This window comes from Poecilia reticulata, linkage group LG19, assembly GCF_000633615.1.
Source record: "Poecilia reticulata strain Guanapo linkage group LG19, Guppy_female_1.0+MT, whole genome shotgun sequence".
Classification (NCBI taxonomy): Eukaryota; Metazoa; Chordata; class Actinopteri; order Cyprinodontiformes; family Poeciliidae; genus Poecilia; species Poecilia reticulata.
The window spans coordinates 22991837-23014356 of record NC_024349.1 but is presented as its reverse complement, the minus strand read 5'-3'; the positions used below and the strand labels follow the sequence as shown (position 1 = coordinate 23014356).

General features: G+C 42.7%; 1 protein-coding gene across 2 annotated transcripts in view; it reads left to right on the top strand.

The window, feature by feature from the left end:
* The window catches only part of raraa (retinoic acid receptor, alpha a), a 169035-nt gene that overhangs the window by 129780 nt on the left and 16735 nt on the right, over window positions 1-22520 (top strand). For both annotated transcript variants that reach the window (XM_008437855.2, XM_008437856.2), the window contains one exon: window positions 19788-19936. In XM_008437855.2, coding sequence (XP_008436077.1) covers window positions 19788-19936 — 149 coding nt within the window. The remainder of the gene's footprint in view (window positions 1-19787; window positions 19937-22520) is intronic.

Genomic DNA, 22520 nt, shown 5'->3' with positions numbered 1-22520 from the left:
TTTAAGGAAATTGAAGGTTTTTAGGTGTCTCTTATAGTGCGGAAAATACTGTAATAAACCATTAATCGACAATTAATTGTAAGTTGATTGTTTGCGTCCCTAGTTGAAGTAGCAGAAGACAAAAGACTCAGAATGGTCCTTAAGCTTTGCTAAATTCGGCTTCCTTTATGTCAAGCTTTCATGCTTTTGCAAAGAGTATTAAAGCGTTCCAGATATGTTAGTTCTGGCTACCGGCTCCAGCAGTAACCTTTCCTTTCCTGTGTGAGTTATGGTTTGGCTGGGACGCGGTGATTACAGGCATGCACCTGCAAACCCTGGTTGCCTGCAGCACCAACCAGCTAGAACTTCCCTAGAGAGGGCTTTCCTGGCCTGCAATGAGCACTCTTCCCTGCCCTTTACCACCTTGGTTTGTTCTCCCCACACTGCTCACCTCGTAATGAGCCTCTGCAACCGTATGCATCCTGAAGCTGGGAAGAGAAAAAAGAGAGAGAGAGAAAAGGAATCCACGCTCTCATATACGCATGCTAAAGCCTTTCATGTCTGTAATCCCCACCAGCGAGAGGAGCTGCATGGGAATCTTGGGTCAGCTGACTTTAAAGAGAGAGGAAGGGAAGGAGGAGCTACTGCAGGGTTGAAACCTAAAGCCTCCCTTTCCGTTAAAGCCTGCTGGGATTCTCTGCGGGCTCGGCTCCCCCGGTCTCACCTGGCTCCATCAGCGGCTTCCCCTGAGCTGGCCTACTTGGGACTGTTTGATCTCATTGTGGAAGATGCGAGCTCACCCGCCGCCTGGCAGGCAGAGAGAATTCCTTGATGCTGAGGGTTGAAGAGGTGGAGCGGACTTCAGTGGAGAGGCTTAATAACTGTATTAACATCGCTGGCTCCCCCAGGACACACTCCTACACTGAGATGGGTGTTGGGAGGGTAGTCTAGCCTCTCTTCTCTGTCTTTCTGCACATGCCCTGTTCAGCATAGCTTGTTAATTTGGAGTGATTTACAAATCACCTTGCATTCAAACCTTTTCCTTCTCTCTTTTCAATATTTATATATGTTTAAATATGCTACATCCATTTCAACTTGCACACTAAGTCATTCCTGAAGTAATCCACTTACACTAACTTCATTTCCTCATTATATCCTGTTGTATTTTATCTAATTGCCAGTCTATGTTCCTGGCCTCTGTTGGGGAACGGTCTTAATATTCATGCTATTAGACATGATGCTACGTTGATCTTTATTATGATTGATTCCTGTTTGTCCCAATTTTTGGACCACACACCCTCCACTCATTATTGACTTGGTGTGCATTCACACCAGCCCTGTTGAGTCCACTTTAATCCAACTTCATTTACGTAATCAAACTCTGATGCAGATCAAAAATAAGCAAACTCTGGTCCCCTACAAACCATCGGTCCTCAGTTTAGTTGACGTGAACTCTCGTGCAGTTTGAATGCACGTGAATGTCAAGCGGATCGGAGACCACTCCAAAAGCAGGAAATGGACTATATTGCAGGGTCTTCTGGGTAAATATAACCAAAACACAAAACAAACGCGGGAGTCCAGAACTAATTGGAGAAATGACTCATGGGTTTTTTACCAAAGACGAGAGAAAACCTGTAACCACTAAAATCTGTTGCTATTCCATTTTTATTTTGATTTTGTGAAGAAGGCAGTAGTGCTCAGCGTTGTGTCCTTCAGTGGTTCTTGGTGTAGCGCCACCACAGGCAAGAGGAGGAACAGGTTGTTCAAAGGGTTTGGTTCGCCTGCATTGTGAAAGCAAATTGCACCAGCCGAAAATGGAACAAATGTAGTCTACTGGACTACAAGGTGTGAAAACACCTTTAGTTTATTGTCGTGTCTTTTCTAAATGTCCTCCTGGCTACACTTTGCACAGAGTTTGTAATATTTAATTCAACTTTGAACTCAAGGTAATGAACTATCTGCACACTTGTGTGTGGCACCTTGACACTTGAATTATACATGGGAAAGGGTTTAATAATTGACGACTCTCACTTAGCTTAATGGATAGAGCTAACTGTGAGCGCTGTGCCTTCCTATCACTGTGGAACTAGGCTGCAGAAGAAAAACCCATACCCACAGGGTCTTAATTAGGCCTAGGACTCATGCTGAACAGAGTCAGCAGCCAGCCAGTCAGCTGGCCTGGCATTAAATGGACCCCAGAGGGACTGGAAGGCCAAAGAGAGGTGGAAGCTCACCTGGACACTCGGCTCTGGTGACTTGTACTCTCCGAGTCATGCCAAGAGAAAAACCGCTGAGGTTTTGTCACTCTTAAAATGGTGTGAAAAAGTTTAAATGTGTCCATGTTTTAGTTTTCACTTTGGTGCTACAAAGGAAAACTGTCACTATGAGACCTAATGTAGAGTGAAGATCCTGTATACTGCAGAAGTCTTCGCACCTGGTGGCAGGAAGAGAGCCATTATTGAAAATCATAAGCTGATGTTCACCATTCATTCTGAACACCTCCAAACTGTGAAACATAGTAGTGGCAGCATCATGCTGTGGGGGTTATCAGCTACAGGGTGGACTATTGACAGGAACATGGATGGAGCAAAAAGGTCAGGCATGGATAAGAAGCTGTTATAGGCTGCGGAAGACTTGAAACTTAGCTGGACAGCATAGAGCATTTCCATGTGTTACAATGACGTAGTCAAAGTGCAGGCCAAAAATGAATTGAGACATAAAAATGTCTTTTAGTGTTTGGAAGAAACCCAATCTCTGGCTGTGCATAGGTAGTAGAGTTGTAGATGCCACACTTTTCAGATTGTTTTTGTAAATTATTATAATTTCTTTCCACTTTGCACTACTTACTGTCACATCAAAAGGTGATGGATGCATCGTAATTGTCGAAACGTGAGAAATACTCCTGCAGGACTCTGTATATTTTCTTAAATAACAACCCTGCCATTGTTTTCTCTTCACATGATAAGCACTCCAGGACCATTTGAAGTAATTCAACAATGCCTCCGGAAGCACTTTAGTGAAAAATAATAAGGAACTAATTTAAAACAAACAAAAAAAACCTCCATTGAGCTAAATGAAACCTTTATTAATAACAGACAGGGGAACACCTTGCAGCACCGCAGTCCTAAAACTGAAGCAAACCACAGCATGCATGCTGCTTCCTCTCACCGGGTGACCTCACATGCATGTTCTTGGACTGTGGGAATGGATGGTCTGGGCGTTCATGCTGCGGTAGAGATGACAGCGACACCGCTCCATCACTCCACTCTACTGTGCAACAATTACAGCATGTTCAAACTCGTAATTCCTTCATTTTTCTGGGCTTTAGATCGACTAGTTTGTCTCTTTTTGTGTGTGTGTGTGTGTGTGTGTGTGTGTGTCAGTGTGTCATGATCAAATGGCTCCCCCCAGGCTATAGTGAAAGGTCAGGGATCTATGCAGGAAATTAGTGTCTGCAAAGGCACAGACAGCACACACACACACACACACACACACACACACACACAGAGAGGGTTAAAGCAGAGCTCATACTCGAGGAAGCCAAACATGTCCTTCATTAAATCCTGGTACCATCCCACTCCCCCTTCCTAACCCCCGATGGCCCCGCCTGCTCTCATCAGCCATTTGTCCTGATTACAAAACAAAATTAAAGTCCCCATCGACCAACACCTCCAGTTTTGTTCCTGTGTTTATTTAGTGTAAGAATCGACACCAAAGACAAATGATTGTGCTCCTCTCCGCCCACCTTCTCACCCCTCGCTCTGCCCACATCCCCCTGCTAAGGAGTCCCCCACGACTCCTCACATCAGATGTCTGAATAAAAAGCGTGCCATGGCTCATCATTAGGCGGCGTAAGGAGAGCAAAGGCTGGCCCAGTGGCTCTCGGGTGCTTCTAGCTGGCATTGTGCTCATTGGCTTTATAATATTGGCTTCGCTCAGTCAGGTGAGCCAGACTGCAGCTTTCAGCTCTCAGCCTGATGTAGATCCACACTGAGACTGAACAGCAGGGCAATCCACCTGCCTTAAGGCTCAGCACCGTGTTTAGTTTATGGAACTGGATTACAAACGTATCCGATCAGAAATATCAGATCAATATCAGGCAGTTGCCATTAGAGAAGCACCTCGGCAACCATGTCCTCGTACAAAGATCTTCTGCAGAGCGAGATGTGCATTTACTTGAGACAGTATGTAGCACTAACCTTTGTGTCAGTTTGTTTTATAGACAACAAAGAACAAACCTCTGCATTGTTTGGTAAAAGACTTGGGGTGTCTTCACACCAGCCCTGTTGTGTGCGCTTTAATCGAACTGTAGTTCATTTATCTAGAAAGTCCAGTTTTTTTGTGGAGATGTGAATGCGTAATCAAATTCTGAGGTGGACCAAAAAAGTGAACTCTGGTCCACCTAAAAACCTGGGTCTCAATTTGGTTGAAGCTAATTCTGTTGTGGTTTCTGTTGTGGTCACATGTGAACCATGTGAACGTCACGGGCATTCTGGGTAAATGCCAACCAAAACAAACGCGTGTGTACCGCCAAAAAGAGAGGTTTTTTTTTTTTTTTTTACCAAAGACAAAAGAGAAATCCCACATAGCTATGACTATTTATATTCACATTTTGTGAAGGAGGAAGTAGTGCTGAGTGTCTTCTTCAGGGGTTTCCATGTCATTTCCTTCAGCAGTTTTTGGTGCAGTGCCGCCACAGGAGAGTGGCTGAACAGGTTACTGAAGGTGTTTGGCTCATTTGACACAGAGAAGTGTGGAAGCAAACCACAGCAGCTAAAAATGTAACAAATGACACAATTTTGGTCTCCAGTCTACCAGACTGTCAGAAGATGGGACATTACAGCAGCTTCTTCAAACCCAACAACCTGGTCTTGAAGCAGATGAAGCTGTCCACAAACAATAGTACGGTAATTGTAATACCGATGAAAATACAGTATAAATGTTCAGTTCATATCTGAAGAATTTGCTTTTGTGTGTATTTTTGAACATATTTTTATTTTGTTGGACGTTGGAGTCCCTGTTCTACCCTGGATCATGGAGCTTGTAAACTAGTGTCAGGATACAGTTTATCTAATGCGTTCTCAATCAGACACCCAAAAAACGACATCGGCACTTTGGGATAATTTATGAACGGTGTTGTTATGTTTTTCTGTCTTGTCTGCGATTCTGGAAGGCACCTCAACCAGCCGAGGCTTTAGAGAGTTGACAAGTGACTAAAGGGCCAAACCCAACCTTTTTTCGGTGACTGAGAGAAACGGTCCGATGACAAGGTCATTTGCTTAGCATCGCTGAGCACACTTTCTCAGCCAGCCCGAGTCACGCACAGGCCGCTCCAGCGAACCCCCCCCCACTTCCACTGTCACGCTCCCGCTCTGAAGCCGAGGAGATCAAAACCCTCGTAATCTATTCCCCCCGCGATTGACTATTGTTATCCGCAGAGGAGAGGAGGGAGGAGATTGGAGGAGGAGAAAAAGGAGAACATGCGTTAAGAGGAGCGTTTTAACATGACAAAGCCGTTCTCGGTCAATACTTTTTTTTTCTTCTTCTCTCCAGGTCTTCATGAGCCTTTTTCTCTTTTCCCTTGTTTTCTGCTTTTTCTTCCCCTCTTAATATCCACCTCCCGCTGCCCCATTGCAAATCCACTTCAGCCCTCCCATGCAAATAGCCCTTTGCCCCCTCCATATTTATGATCCTGCTTCTTCAACTGTTGAATATGCGCTTAAGTACAGAGCGCCTTGAATACTGCCAGTCAGATTGGATTAGCGGGTGTCAATGGGTAGATAACCTCTCTGTTAGAGTGAGTGAAGAGCAAACACTCGAGCATAAGCATTCATGATGGTCCTTTGGCCTTCAAACGCTGAGAGGCACTGTGTGTGGCACTCAGCCCAATAAAGATGAATAGGCTCTTGTTAATGTGTATAGGTGTAATTTCAGGGCTGGCAGACTAGCTTGCGTATGAGTAGCATTTTCCAGGATTTTCTTCCCCAGCGATTGTTTTTAAATGCAGAGGCCAGAAATGTGTTCACAATCACTCCGCTAATTGAAATCATCTGTCTTAAATCTCGCAACAATAATGTTTTTGAATGACTTACTGTGCTCCGAGCAGGCTTTTCTGCTCCACCACCCACCTCTTTTTGATGACTTTGTCAGATGAATATTTTGGAGGCCTGTTGCTCTATAAGACTGAATTATATGTTTCTGGTTATGTTGACATTTACTTCCATGAGAAGAAAATGAGCCTAGGCTGATTATGGTTAGACAAAAAAAAAATAGTTCCCTTAAGACGACTAAGAAGCTTTTACATCACACACAAAGACTGGAAATATCCACAGATTGGTCTGTAACCTTTTTCTCAGTTGCTTGCTGTGATTTTTTTCACTCTTTTGTATTGTATTGTATTCCCAAACAACCAAATTTGTATTTTCCTGTAAGCAAGGAAAAAGTGCAGAAGCTATTCTTGAGTCAGCTGACTAGTGGTAGATATCCCCATTAGTGTCATTAGCATGTTGTTCATCTGCTTCTACCTTGTCCCCAGAATGTCTCCACATACACAATTTAAAATGCACAAGTAACCAAGTGTTTTCAGCTGGGCAACTTTAGAATGACTTATAAATAAAAGTATCAAAAATAGATTCAGGATGTGGAGCTTAAAGCACCCACTGCATAGCCAGGACTCAGGCTAACAGCTTGTTCTTCGCTCAGACTTCCCTTTGACTAGAAACATTGACTCATTTTAATATGATAGCATCTTGTACCAGAGGTATACCACGCTCTGGAAGCTACAGCCTTTACCACACTTTGAGAATATCAGATAAGGATGTTTCTGTCTGACTGATGATGTAAACAATTAAAAGGCATGATTCATTTAAGCAGAAAATCACACTTGGCTCTCGTGGCTCCTAATCATTCTCATCCCTGATCAGTTGCTGGAATTCTCCGGAAGATCTGCTCCCATCTCGTCTGTTCTTGTTTTTTTTTTTTTGTTTTTTTTTGCTGGGATGTGGAAACTGGAAGCAGGCAGAGCGGAGTGAATGATGCAGACATTTAGTTTTCTCCCTAGATGCTTCTCTTTCAGAACATTTCGGCACCGTTTCAGGCCTGCAGCAACTTGAGTGAAAAGGACTTTGGTTTTTGGGGTCCGGATTTAGCAACTGCTTTTTGTCCTACGGACTCCCGATATTCATGAGCACAAGTTTGTTTATCATCTGAGAGGAGAGAACCAAACAGTCGGCCACTTTAGCGCAATCGTACAGCCGACGGGGAGAAACTCAGTAAAACGTTGCAGCTTAATGTTTCATGATGGTGTTTTTTTCTCTCTCTTTTCATTTTTTTGCTGTTGAAACTGAAACATTTTGAGATTGTTTAATATGTGTGTGTGCTGTTGTCATGCTCTAAAGACGACCTTAAAGACATCCGAGCTGTTAGGGTTCTCCAGGAAGGGCATTTTATTTACCTTTAAGAAAGTTGGCAAAGGCAGATTGCACTCTGGTTGCACCTTCTCGGTTTCTTTCTCTCTTTTTTTTTCTTTCTTACTTAATCTCTGATTTTGAAATGTTTTTCTCGCATCTGAAGCTCGCCGGTGATCCTGACCCTCCTGCCTGAACATTTCCCAACCTCTGATTGCTCACCCTGACGGTAAACAACTGATTACCGCTGATAAACGACGCGCCCGGTTGTGAATCCTCCATAATCATTAGAAGAATTTATCAACTCCAGCCTGAGGTTTGGATTCACACACTCTCGTCCTGCTTGTTGTGGGTTCACAGAGTGTTACAGGCCCTTTTAAACACCCTTCCCTCCCTGTGCCCTCCCTCTGCTCTGTCTGCACTCATCCTGGCACCCTTTGACCGATGAGGGCTGACTTTTGGCCTCTTTTGCCCACCGTCATGTCCCTCACCATCAACTCATGCCAGATATCTCCGGTCACCCCGGGGCATGTGCCAGCTTGCATAGCTCCACTGTCACTCAGCAGGCATTGACAGCTGCTGGGTTAGAGTTGCTCCCTGGTACTTTACAGGGGGAGAGTGGATGTTGGAGGTCACCCGGTTCTCCCTCTCCCCCCACCAAGAGGATATTTTCTTGATCCTCTTGATGCTGTTTTCTTTCCCCCATCGATTCATGAATAATAGAACAAACGCAGGATGTTGAAATGATTGAACTTTTCACATTTTGTAATTTTTAACATGCCTTAGTTTTTATGGACAGATAACATGAACCTAATCTTTCTTTTTCTATCTTCACTAAGTCTGTTGCAATAAGAAACCAATTAAAATGAGCTAAATTTCCTTTCAAAAAGTCAAGGGGTGTTTGAGTTAGACTTTATAATCCATTTTATTTATGGTTTCAGTTATTTAGTTTTTATTTCTTTATTTGTTGTGTTTTGTTTTGGATATTTAAAATGTCTTCCAGTTGTGGTGTTAAGTGTTATTTACAAAATCATAGTTTTAGTCTTAAAGAGGGTGAACTTGTGTTATTGTGCCATTATCAATATATTACTTGAAAATGTTATCGCAATTATTCTTAGGACAATTTATCGTCCAGTACAATTTATTGTGACAGACTTTTAATTATCTATTATCACCCTAAACACAACTATAAATATGGTGAAACATGGCGATGGCAGCATCATGCTGTGCTTTCCTTCAATAGGAATGAGGAAGTTCAGTCCTAGAGGAGGATAAATACTTTTCTGTCTTCTTACAGCCATTTTAATTTCAGACGCCTCCATCCAGTCTGATTTGAAGATATTTTGAGAAGAAATGATAATAATAAAATAATACAAATCTGATGAGGTCAGACTTGCAGTGAAAGGTGGTCCTGGAAAGTTTTGATTTAATGAGCTGGATGCATATCTATGCTGGAACCTTTTAGGTTTTCATTTGTGAAATAAATATTCTAATGATGTTAGAACATCTTGTGGTGGCGATAACATCAGTAAATTTTGCGATAATATCAGTTGCAGTATATTCCTGTTTAATGCTTTCCTCTCTTTCTCATCGCCGCTTGCATCACTTTGTGACCTTTGGCCTTTTTTTTTTCTAAGGTCCATTTGTGTCTGCTGCCTTCAGACTCTGTTCAACTATTGTAAGAAAATATCACAAAAGTTAACAACACTCAGAATACAACCAGTTATAGCACTGTAAGCAGTCCTTTGTGATATAATGTGCACATGGATATTTTCATAATAGATTGTGCAGCCCTAATGTATATATATTTAGTTTTGATGAATTTATTACACAGAATTTTGCGCGTTAAAATGTTTTTACTGCATTTCTGTTTACATTCAAAGGAACCTTTGTATTTGCACGTTTCGCACAAGTAACATCGGTAAACAGTGATGGGGGGGAGAGATTCTTGAATTGAAAATGTGGCTTATTTTGTCGGTTATTTCAATTAAAATGCGACTATTTCTAACTATTATAATTAATCATTCCACTGCGTAATTATGCGGCTATGATGTGACAGCAGGTGAAAGAGTTGAATACTGTTTTTAGCTGTGGTCTGTGTTCTGCAGCTGTCCTCTGGTTTGTCAGGAGGCTCCTAATCACCTACAACAGTGGCGGCATGTGGCAGCAGTCGCTATAGTTAACATGAAGTCTTTGCTCAAAGTCTGGTCACCTTTGCCATCTGCTCAATCACTTCCCCCCCACCCCCCAACTGCCCACCCCCGGCCTCCTCACACCCCCTCAGACTCCAGTTTGTCCACACATGTTCTCTACTCCGTCTCCATTTGCTGTCGAGCTGATGATAGTGAAACCTGGTGTGGTGATGTGTTGGAGTCCTGGCGGCTTGGGGATTGTCCCGGGGAACACGGCGGCGCTGATGAAAACCCCAGGACCATGCTGACGCACGGAGCGCCCGTCACTGAGCGCGCTCTAAATCCAGACGCCTTCATTTGCCTCGCTAGCAGCTAACAAAAAAAATTAAAAATCCGCATGACATCCATATATGCTGCTTTTCAAAAAGAAAAAGAAAATGCATCGCTCTGATGTAGAAATGTCATAAATTTCTTATGTTAAGTACAATCTGGTTTTTCCCTGCGTCTGCTCCAACACAAACACCAGCGTTCCCTGGTGTGGGGGAGAGAGATCATCAGAACAGGCAGGACTCCGCCTTTCCCTTCGGCCTCTGCTCAGGCCCTCGTTTATCACTCACATATGTGTTTTTCTTGCTGTAGCACTCTAGATGGGCTAGTTATCTGGCACCAATTTGGAGCACCATCCATCAAGATTTAGATACGGCGGCGAGCAGAGCCTTCAAACGCAGGCCGCAACGGCCGTAGCCGCAGCTGTCACTTCACATTTCAGCGCCGCTCGCGAAATTTGAATATCAACAATGTTTGCAAAAAGAAAAAAAAAGAAAGATAAACAACAGACTGTCATTTCACCGAGACGTCAGCATGGTCCATGTCATTTCTTGGTATCCTGCCTCTCGGTGAAACGACGTCGTATAAATATGGAAAATGCTCGCCATAACCTGATTTTAGACGTTCTGTGTAGACATGCCAGGTTTAAATTCTTTCCACAGCCATTGGAGATTCTTCATAAATCTCTCTCTCGCCCCTCCTGTGACTCTGACTTGTTGGGCTGTAGGATCAACATGAAGCAGCTCAGATGGAGCGCTATCAGGCAGCCGAATCCACGGCGATACGAGCTGAGCCTCTGACGGGAGGACATGATGATGATGATGACGACGAGCAGCATGCTGAAGGAGCGTGACACGTCGACAGCGGTGGAAATATTCTTTTATGTAAACTGTGATACCACAGTTTGATTTTTTTTGTCTTGCAATATCATGACAGCTCCAGTCTCCTGTAAGTTACAAACTGTAGCTGCAACTAGCAGCTATTTTATTTATTGATCAATCCATCGATTATTCAGATGATTAATCGGATGAATGAAACTGGCACAATTTTGCTGATATTACATTCAAACCTTTTTTCTACAATATTAAATATTCTTTAAAAGATGCACTCAAATTAATTTAATTCTGTTTTTAAATAAGAAAAAGTTTTTATGGCTCAAAATGCAATGACAGCATTCTTTTAATGAATGCTTGATGATTTGTAGCAAAGGAAGCATCTGAAGCTAAAAATACTTATGCTTGACTTCACATCAATACCGTGTAGGGCTGATAGGTTGATTATTTTTGGATCAACTGACTAATAATTGAATAGAAAAAAATGTTCTTTTACAGTATTTGAACGAGGTGAAGCTATAACTAGGCAACTTGATGAGTTTTTGGTAAAGCATATTTACAGAAAATTCATATTTTTGCAGAGTTTGGCTTAATTACTGCTCTGAGTATGTTGTTCTTTCAGCAACTGGTCTTTCTTTGAGCCTGTATACTCCGGTTAATGATTAATCGAGTACTGCATCAGCTGATGCAGGTTTTCTGTCTAAGCACTATATCTGTGGATGCATTAAGAAATCAGTGAATGAATTTGAGTCTCATTTGCTGCTTTTGGTTGAGTAAGCAATTATCAGTTACTCAGGTACTCCACTGCACACGCATAATAAAACCAACTTTGTATCACGGATACGATACATTTTATTCTCAAGCTCTTGGGCACCCCGCCCCTTACTAATGTTTCCCTGGACAACTGCCCAGACCAAGCAAAGAAATCATCCCTCATCAGGTTGCGATGGCGACAGCAGACTTCTGTGTCAAAGTTAGCTACTTTCAGTGCCAGTAAGGTGTTCAGAGCAACTTCAAAGGAAGCACAGGGGTGTAAGAAGTGATTTAAAAGGAAACTGTGTTTTCTGCAACATATTAAGACGTGTGTGCAGTTCTTACAGGCTGCGAGAGAGATAACAGGAAGGCTGAACAGAATGCAACAAAGTAAGTCTGTTTTATGCTTTGGCACTTGTTGGCTGCAACTTCCTCCCTCCCACACGCAGCGTGACGTCATCGCTGCTCCTAATATGAAGACTTGATGCTCACTCACTACAGGAAGGCTTGTAGTGAGAGGGCATCAACAGATTGATGCCCTCTCACTACAGATTGATGAGAGGGCATCAATCTGTTCCTAAATGTTTCAATGTTATAGTTCTAAAGGAGGAATCAGAACCATCAGCATCAGTAGGATGGAGCTTTCTTGACTGTGATCAACTCATTATTAAAACTTTTAATTCAATAATAACAAAACAGTGGCTGTAAAATAAAGATGGTAGAAAAATTATGATTTTAGACCAAAAACAAGTAGTTTTGACACATTTAATGAACAGGAAAATCGTGGAATATTCAGTATTTGACCTACTGATCAACAACCACATCTAAGTGAGGGAAAGTTTCCACATTTAGCCCCGTGACCGACTGACTGATTCGTTCATCTCTGTTTTGCACCCATGCTGGCATTGGAAGCATGCATTGCGAATATGAAGGAATTGCTTTTGCCGAAGGAATCAGCAAGGATCCAGATAATTTAAGGATTTTGTGTTCTCAAGATGCTCAGTGGGAGGTGGCAGAAGATGTCACTGGAAGGCTTATAGTGGAGCTGCAGGCCGGCCTGGATGAGAGCTGGTAGACTGGATTTGGTTTCAGTGAGTAGGCGAGAGGCTCAGTGTCTGCTCCCCTGGTCTGTGGTAACCTCCACTCCTTTCTCTGGTGTGTGTGTGTGTGTGTGTGTGTGTGTGTGTGTGTGTGTGTGTGTGTGTGTGTGTGTGTGTGTGTGTGTGTGTGTGTGCGTGTGTGTTCACTTGCGCTGCCGTCAGATTTCTCTTTCTATCTCGCCTAATAAGTGTTCACACTCTGTGTTTGAAGACAAATACACACCCCAGTGGTGCTGCCCCTCTCACAACCTGTCAGTGTGAGTGAGATCGCCTCACGCCCGCCCCCGCCTCGCCTCGTGTCGGGACGTCGTGTCGGTAATCAGTGCGAGGGCAGCGAACGAACTCCAGCCGGTTTTTCACCGTGACTTTCTGTTAGAGAATGGCAGGATTTCCCTGGAAGCGAGGAAATGGTCCCATTTCCCCTTTAGGTTATTCAACATTGCTGACAAAGCATGCCACATCCACGTGTGCTTCACATATTCTGGCACACTTCCTATTTTCCTGCATGAAAACATTTGTACAAAGTCTGGACTGGTGCATTCACAGCTATTTTTATTTTTTGGCATGTTACATCCCCAAACGTCAATGTTTCATTGGGATTTTATGTGATTTATGGATTTAGCTCCATCCATTGTCACACCAACTTACACCAGTTTCCCCATCACTGCTTATCAAAAGCACCCCTACAGGATGATGCTGCCACTACCATGTTTCTTTCTAGAGATGGGCTGTGCTTTATATAAAGTCCAAAGTCATCTATGGAGACATCATTTTCAGATTTTTATTTCTAAAAAAAAAAAAACAAAAAGAAAAAAATCAAATGCTTAATTGCATGTTGTATAATTGGGGCCGAAACTTTAACACATTACTGTTGATAAATTAACTACATAGATTTTAACACATTATTTCTTTTTAGAGCAAATTAATTGCATTGTTTTGTTTTTTTTCATACAAAAGTCCCAAGATGGAACTTTTGTACTTGCATATTTCTTGTAAAGCTGACATACAGGTGACACCCGCTAACAGTGGCTAGCTCATTCTCATTTTTGTTTCAAGAAAACAATGTGGTTAGATGCTGGAGAAGATTATTGCTGTGTTCCAAGTTGTGCTAAAGAGGTAGCCTATGTGAAGCTATTCAAGCCTAAAATAGCATCTCCATGCTAAACATGACGTCCCCAATGCTAATGTCAGAATTCAGAGTCCACATTTGTAAAGATGTATTTTTTCAAAAAAAGTCCATGAATAAAATTTTTAAAATGATGCTTATTTTCTCTATGTATAGTTTTCAATTAATTGAACATTCTAATGATGTCCCACTACTATTATTATTTCCTGTCAGGTCGCAGTAGTTTCTCATGAGAAACACTGAATGATTTCAAATCATTTGAAATCATTTCTTCTCCTCAGGCTGATATGTCTGATATTCTGACCTGTATGGTTTTGCATGGTGGTCTCTACGTTAGCCATCCAATTGCATCCTTTCTGGAACTCTCCGCAGACGGCCTTTCTGTAGCATCGTTGTCTCTTCTGCCTGATTTCTTGGCATATGGATGGAGGCACAAATGCATCTCTATATGTTCTCCAATGTGCTTAACACATTGGAGAACAATGTGTGTGTGTGTGTGTGTCCAGTTAATCTAATGGAACCTAGGGAACACAATGGACTACGACTGAGGAGGGATCAGGAAAGTGGAAGACCCTCACCCCCTCATCCCTGCCGTCTTTATTTTCTCCTGCTCTTTTTGCCACAGTCCAGCCTGCCAGCCTGCTAATGTCGTTAGCTTCTCTCTAATGATGGTGAAATCTCATTAATATGCTTCACAGCCAGGCCCCAGTAACCAGTGGGGATGAAGGTAATCAAATCTCAAAGGACTAACCTAGAGCTGAACCCCGAGAACTGCTCGGCTGCGCTGGGCTGAGACAATCCAGTGTCTGGAGGCTTGATAATAGCCAGTGGGCTCCAGTGTCTGTGTGGTTCTCCGCCTTTGAAGTGGTGATGTTAGCCAGGCCATCTTCTGTCAGGATTACGGCTCTGAGTAGTTCATCATCTGAACAGATTTCATTTCAGCCTGGTGGTGCTTATTTGTCCGTTTAAGTCTAGCCCAGCGCTAATTGCCGGCGTGGCTTCAGCCTGAGCGCGCTCGCTGCTCTTTATGTACGCAGAGCGAGCTTAAACAGCAGCACTGGACAACACTCTAACTTGAACCTAATTAAATCACTGATACTTTGGCTCTGGAGTGTGAGAGCGGCTCAGAACATGAGCTGTTAAGACATGTGGGTGCAGATGAATTCCACCCCATCACGTCCAGCTCACGGTAAAATCACAAAAACCAGGCTTAAGTATTGGCCCTGATTCTGAAAACAATTCTAGACAGGGTACCAGTGACGATTTGCCTGATCTATAAGGACAGATCAACTCAGTCTATCTCTATGCTTTGTGCTGAGCGATGTCATGCTTTATTATTTATTTTACATATTTAAAATTCCTTTCTGAATCATTTGAAAAAAGTTCTGCTGCAGTAAATTTTTTTACATGTTTGACCAAAGCAGTCAACCAGTTTTATTTATTTTACATTTGGATGTTCTACTCCTAATTGCTCTTACTGAACAAATGAAAGTTGTTTTTTCATGTTTGACTTTACTAAACCTTTGATATCGGTATCAGAAGTGAAAACAGTGGATCTCTAGTACACAATAACACGTCCTCAATTCAGGAACCTCTTATTTTGCAACTTTTTATACTTTTTAACCAGTGTATCTGCTCAACAATTAGAGCCATTGTGGCTCGCTAACTCAACTTTTACAATTCCAAGATGGCTGAGGCTTCTTTAGTATCCACACCATAAAATAATGTAAAAGTGAAGGGTCAACTTTACCAGATTTTATTGACTCTGCTGTTAAAAGTGTGTAAAAAGCCTTAAAATAAGTGTTTGGTTTTTTTGGTGGTGACATGAACTTATGCTGCTCTCCAACAGCCCCACCTTGTTTGTCACAGTTCAGGTTGTTTTTTATGTTTAAGTTCCTTTATGTTTAAGAGCTCAACTTGCATTTTTATGCCATTATCGACATTGTCACCTTCCTGAAATAATGGCTCAAGTCATTTTTTGCTAAGTGATTTTGGCAGGGAAAAAAATCACTACCTCTTTTTTTGCAAAAACATGATTAAGGGGAAAAAACACTTTTGACAAAAAAATAAAAAAAATTTTTAGGAAAGTGACAATATGTTACTTGAAAATGGCATCAAAAGAACAATATTATCATTAATTGCAATACTTACTGGTAGAATGTATCATCCACCAAAATGATCTCTCGTGACAGGCCTAATGGTTTTTACTATTTTGAATGTCTGAGACAAGCCAGCCTCTGAATCACAGCATTTGAATGCCAGAGAAGCAAGAAGAGATTGATTACCAACAATGTTCCTGGAAACCATCATGAAAGGAAGGCATAGATTTAATAATAGCTTTGAATTAGTTTGTAGGAATTTCTTAAGGAGCCGTTAATGCATTTAAATGTACTTAAAACAAAAAGTTGGATTCTTAAAAAAAAAAAAAAAAATTAAGTCCAGTGAATGAATTAATTTTAAGGACTTTTATGGGGTAGGGTTATAAGCCTCACCACATATGGATGCTATCAATCCTCAGCCATCCAGAGTTTGATTCCCAGCTCTGACCTTTACTGCATGTCTTTCCTACCTTCCCTCTCTTTCCCACAAATATCACTGCAGCGTTTACCCCAATAAACCTGCTAAGCCCGGTGGCAGGGGGCGATGGGGGCAGTCATCCAGCAGCAGCAAAATTTTTGATGTGCACGAACACGCATCATAATTTTGAGACAGTCCAAAGGGCAGGTGCGTGGACAGCTCCCCCAGTTTAATGAGTCAACTATAAACATAGCTTAATCTGTCTTTACTGTCACTCTTACTGGTGCTTTGAAAAAACAAACAATCCTCTGCCTGGTGGGGAGGAAAGTAAAGCCTGTTGGCCCGCCAGGTTTGTAGTCCACTGGAGAAAATCCTGTCACTAGTACATTTTATTTCTAAAAAGAAATAAATATTTTTTAGGCTTTTTTCCATATGTTTAATAAATATTGTGCTGTCAGACGCTTGCAGTCGGATATGAGACGTGACATCATCTAATCAGTCTGGTTTCCAGTCTGTTCTTACTGGTTGCGCCTGATTGTTGTTGTGCTGCTTATTCCCACTGCTGGGACTGGTTTGACAACATGCCAGCCGGCACGCTTTAACCCCGCCTCTGCTTTGATTAATGGTTTATGGTTCACCTTCCTACCAAGAGTCCTCAGCTCCATCATACGGCCATAAGAACCGTCACTCACGACCCACAGTGAGGCATTCTTACGGACACAGGAGAGATATTTTCCTCTGTGTTTTTACTGTAGGGAATCTGCATTTCCACAGGTCGAAGTAAGCTCCTCGGGCAAATCTGAGTCACTTCTTTCAGTTTCTCTGCGTTGGATTTCTTTTTCACTTTGCAAATGGCACAATAGTCGGGCTTGTGCGCCGCTTGGTGCTGATCTGAGTTTGGGCCGGCGAGGGCAGCCGATGGCCTAAGTAGCCCTGTCCTCGCTGTTCAGCCTCTGTGTTTCTGTCCACAGGCCCTCCATTGTTTTTGCTCCATGCCTCGGCTTGACAGGCCTCCAGAAGCCAGCCATTGTATTTAATTACAGGTCGTCGGCCCCCTCACAGACTCTTGTCCTTGTGTCCTAGATTTCCATGGGTGCTCTCATTAAGAGAGTGTTCATTCAGTGTGTGTGTGTGAGAGAGAGAAATATAATCACTTCCTTAATTGTCCTGTGAAAGCCTATACATCTGAGATTTTACCGTATATTTCTCCAGTTCTTCAGGATATGTTTTGTTGTTTTTCTTCAGCATTCATGCCCAGGAAGCACCTAAAAGCACCACACCGTAATGAGCCCCCATCAAGCAAGGCGGGACAGCGAAGAAAACTGAATGGATTTCTGATGATGAGAAAATTTGCCACGTTATGTAAGCGCTGCCCTGTTTAAGCTTAATTTGCTTGACGTGAGCGTAGTGACTGTGTCGCCCAGCGGCATGGGCCACAGCGCCTCCCAATGACCCCTGCGTCAACAGCGAAGCTTCCCTCGCTGCCCCTCCGTCTCGTGTCTGCTTCACTTAAAACTCTGCTACTCTGCTTTGTTCTGGAGACATTGCAGAAGTTTCTCGTCATCTTTTTTTGTGCTTCTGGTTTAAAAAAATTTTTTTTGCTGTGTGCTAACAGAAGGACTTTCACCTACATCTTGGCCTTTTTCTTTGGCTCCTCTCCGCTTTCTGACTGGAGAAACTTGTATTGATTTTTCCCTTTACCCCCAGCTGCTATCTGCAGCCTGTGGAAAGTGGTACAGAATGTCTGGATCTTTCAGTGTTTAAACCCGACGCCACAGTGAGACCAGTTTGTTTCAGATCATTTTCAGAAGACACCGAGCGCAAAACTTTCTCCTTCATGAAATGTAACCATAATCTGAGTGGCATAAGATTTTAGCAGTTGTGGGATTTCTCTTTTGTCTTTGGCAGCCATTTCTCCTGCTATACTAGCACAAGACTCACGTTTATTTTGGTTGTGTTTACCCAGAATGCTCTGTGCTGTAGTCCACTTCCTGCTTTAAGAGCAGTCTCTGGTTCACTTGGCATTCATGGTGTTCACATTTATCATTTAAACCGTACCAGAGTTCACTTCAGTCGAACCCAGACTTAGGTTTGTAAACATAAAATGCGCATCGGACTTCAGTCGCTTATTTTATGTGCGATTTTCTAATATAACAGGTTGGAATTTTCTCCTTTCTTTCTGTGATAGAGTTCAGTTCTGCAATAAGATATCCACTCATTTTTACACGCCTTTACCATCGCGTCTTTAGTTGGCATCCCTCACTGATGTTGAAATGAAATATGGAGCTTCCTGCAGTTGGGCTTAACTGTACTGACACCAGAAACCCACTTGGACCTGCTTGATGTGTTTCAGATAACAGACTGCGAACAGGCATCTTACTGTGACTCCAGCTCTCGCCATGGGGCACTTTGTCGTATCCCTCTTCCTCTTTCTCGTCTCGCTTGTTTCCAGTAAAAACGTTTCTACTGCGTGAACATATTATTGTTTTTAGAAGCTGTAATTCTTCCTTTTGAATTTCTTCATCTGGAGCATGAAAGACTAGGTTTACCTCTTTAAACTAATCGTTGCTGGCAGCGAGGGGAATAAAGGAAGTAAATCTTTAGAGCTCCTGTAGACAAAGCCAGCACAGACATGCTAGAGTTTCAAAAGCTGCATAAAAACAAATGTTGTTATGAAGCCGCTTGGCAGAGCTGCAGTATTTTAAAGTGTTCAAAGCATCCAGATCTTAGCTGATTTCACCCCCCGCCCGCTTTCGCCTGACCAGAGCTGGCACGGCATCAGCACTCGCCAAAGCAGGATTATAGACTTATTTGGTCAAGGGTTGGTTGTCTGTTGTGTGAATGCAGATTTTATAATTGATTTAAGAGCAGTGTTTTGTAACACACTCGCTATTGAGGTCAAAGTCCAACACTTATTACATGAAGACAGGTTTTGTCCTCCATAATCCCAGCGCCACATGTTGTTTGATTGGTCGGTGTAACCTTGACAGCCATCAAGATGGTTTCTCTTGCACCTGCTGCGCACGGCGCCGGGGCCCCAATAAAGCAGCACAGCCTCGCAGCGCTCCCTGCTTGTTTTGAACGAGTCCGTTGCGGCCTGCGATCGATCCCGCGGTCAATCCAAGCACGCACGCTTTAGAGAAACGCTGAATTTTTAAAACGGAGGCAGAACTCCAGGTCTTGTATCAGACAAAGCCAGACTTTGAACCTCTCTGCCAGTGCGGCCGCCTCGTGCTGCTCTCATACACACAGAGTGAGCTCTGAGTGAGATTTCTGCAGTGATTCCAGTCGTCGCTGGTTTGATAAGAGACATTTTTCAGCTGAAAACACCTGATAAGAAGCTCGTCTTTGACTTTAAAGCTGCTTTTCCAACGCATTTCTACAAGTTAGCCTTTTGGTGATTTGTATTGGACGTAACTAAGCATATCTGTTTGCAGGAGGAGGGGAGAAAAGGGCGATTGCTTAAGATCTGCGTCTGGGTGTGCGCTCATGAGATTGTGTTTATCCCCGCTCGTATCGATTAACGCCGAACGTCTGTCAGCACCGGCCTGATAGCGTTTGCTAACCCCGCTCTCATTGCTCTTGCTCTTTTTTCTCCCCTCTCCTCTCCTCAGCAATAGAGACCCAGAGCACCAGTTCAGAAGAGATAGTGCCAAGCCCGCCCTCGCCTCCCCCGCCGCCCCGCGTCTACAAGCCCTGCTTTGTGTGCCAGGACAAGTCCTCAGGGTACCACTATGGTGTCAGCGCCTGTGAAGGCTGCAAGGTAAGACTTCCCCCGGCCTTCCTCTGAATCTGCCAAGCAAGCAAGATTTTCAGCAATCTCACAGCCTTTGTGTGATTTGCACCACAAAAAAAGCGGAGGGGGGGAAAAAAACCCTCCTCTTTACCGTTTTCAGGCCACATTATCACGTCTTTTTGAGATTTTTCTGTGTTAGATGCTAGAATCTGATTGAGAATCGTAAGTTGGGAGTTTTTCTTAAATCTTACTTGCATTATCGTCAGTGGGACTTGTTCCATCACTCGTACATTATACGACAAGATCTCTGCTGTGATGGGTGCTCCTCTTATCACACGGTGTATGAAATGTCATCTGTGCAGGATGTCAGATATCGGTGCCGCTGACATGTCCAAACCAGGGTTTCCTGTTATCAATGCCGCCCTGTTGCACAGGTGTTGAAGAGGCTGTGTAACCCTCATCTGCTCCCTTATCAGCTGATAGTTGCTGTGTGTGTGTGCATACATGTTCTCCTACTGGAGGTGAACACACAGTATGTTTATCTAGCTAACTCCCTGGCGAAGCAGGCCGGTAGTTTAAGATAGGATGAGACAGAGGTGTCCTTTTACTTTAAATGTATTCACATAAAGAGATGCAGTGATATGAGTTGAAATTTTGAGCAGGTGAAACTGATTTAACTGAGTTTTATTATTTTAAAACATCGTCTGTAGCAGATTTGTCTTTCTCTTGCTTGGAAATGTTGGGTAGAAAGTCTTGAAAACTGCAAAAGTGTAGTGATGGTCTGGATGAATGGTTGGCATCTCTGTGGAAAATAGTTTCTGCAGGATCTGAACAGGTAAAAAGTGTTTGTTTTATAGATTTTCATATCCAGTCCTAAATTCTTGTAACTCCTGAAAAGCTTCTCCTCCCACAAACTGTCCTGTTTCTTCAGAGAAATAAAACCCAAACGTTTGTTAGTAACGACCATCGTCTGCGTCGTGAAAGAAAACATATTCAATAATTGGCTGGAGAACGCCAAACTTTAGAAGTCGACTAAAATCCATCATCAAAGCTGCGTTTGAAGTTGATGAAGCCAGGTAAACACCGGAGACAGATGCCAGAGTCGAGCAGCGCCAACGTCTCTGGATCTAATTCCACTGAACTTACCTGGATTTTTCTAAAAGGAAAATTCCGAAAAAATTATTGCGTATTGATTACTGAAACAATGATTTCTGAGTTTCCAAAAGCGGGTCACTGGGTCACACAAGGCTGTAGAAACTGAAAATGCTCCGATTTCCGTCACCAGCCAGTTTCTCTTGAACACTACAAAAGTCTTTGTTATGAGAAATGATCAGAACAGCCCAGTTAACCAAGGAGTTTGTCACATAAATGCTTTTTGCATAAAATTAAAGAAAAATTAAAAAGGAGCTAAAAATCAGCCGATTCTGTTGCTGAAACAGGACTTTGTTAAACCAAAGTCTTGAGGCACTGTGGAGCTGTATTATAGGTCCTGTACATTACTGAGTTCATTATTTTTCCAAACACTTTGTCTTGCAACATTTACTTCCTGCTGGGGTCATGTGACCTGATCTGATCTGAGCAGACCTGAATAATGAGTCGTTCAGTTTGGGAGTTTATTGCAGAATGCTGTCAAGAACAAACAACTTTTTCTCCTCTAATTATCACCAAGACAAATCTGGAATAGTTTTTTTGACCTTAACAAAAAGGTTTCCAGTAATCAGACTGATTGAAATAATATATATAGTAGTTTATTAGGCTGTTCCTAAATCAGTGCTCCTCTAAGTACATTTTTGCTCCTTATGTTTATTCCTTACTCTGTTAGTTACTGCTCGGGGGTACAACTCTTCAAATTCATTTTCTAGTTTAATTAATTTTTTTTTGCGACTTTTTTCCTTTGAAAGGAATTACAAATGGCCAAATTCTTTTTCAAAAACGGGCTTTTATTTCAGCCATCCCTTCTGTTAGTTGACCTGAATTCAGAAACCAAATAATTTGAAACTGTAAATAAAACAAGATGGCGGCTCCAGGTGGATTGACATGACCTGAAGTATAGAAACCCAATGAGTGCATTGTTGGAAAAAGTATCTCAATTTCCCTAAAGTTAAATCGTCCTGCTACTGTATTGGTTTAAAAGCTGATAAACAGAAGGAAGCAGAACCAAGTCTGACCTGTAGTCTCTACACTAGTTGTTAGTGGTGACCTGTGTATGTGGGGTCATAATTAAGGCTTTAGTGGGTCACTCCAATCACAAAGCCTCATCCAACCTCCGCTGTGGGTACCTATGAGCCCACTCCATATCTGCAGTGCTAATTCGAGAAGTTTGGGGAGGCTGGGGCGTATCTCTGACTTCAGAGGAGATGTCTTGGTATAGGATGTTCAATAATTCAACACTACAGGCAACCAGGAGAATGTATATAGTATCTCATTTGAGACTGGGGTAAGTTGAGGGTTAGCAGCATCAGCTTCGCTGCAGCATGCCAAACTACAAAGGCATATCCTGAGGGCTGCAGCGAACTAGGGAAACGAACAGGGGGGTTGGTGGGATGGGGTGTGTGTGTGTGTGTGTGTGTGTGTGTGTGTGTGTGTGTGTGTGTGTGTGTGTGTGTGTGTG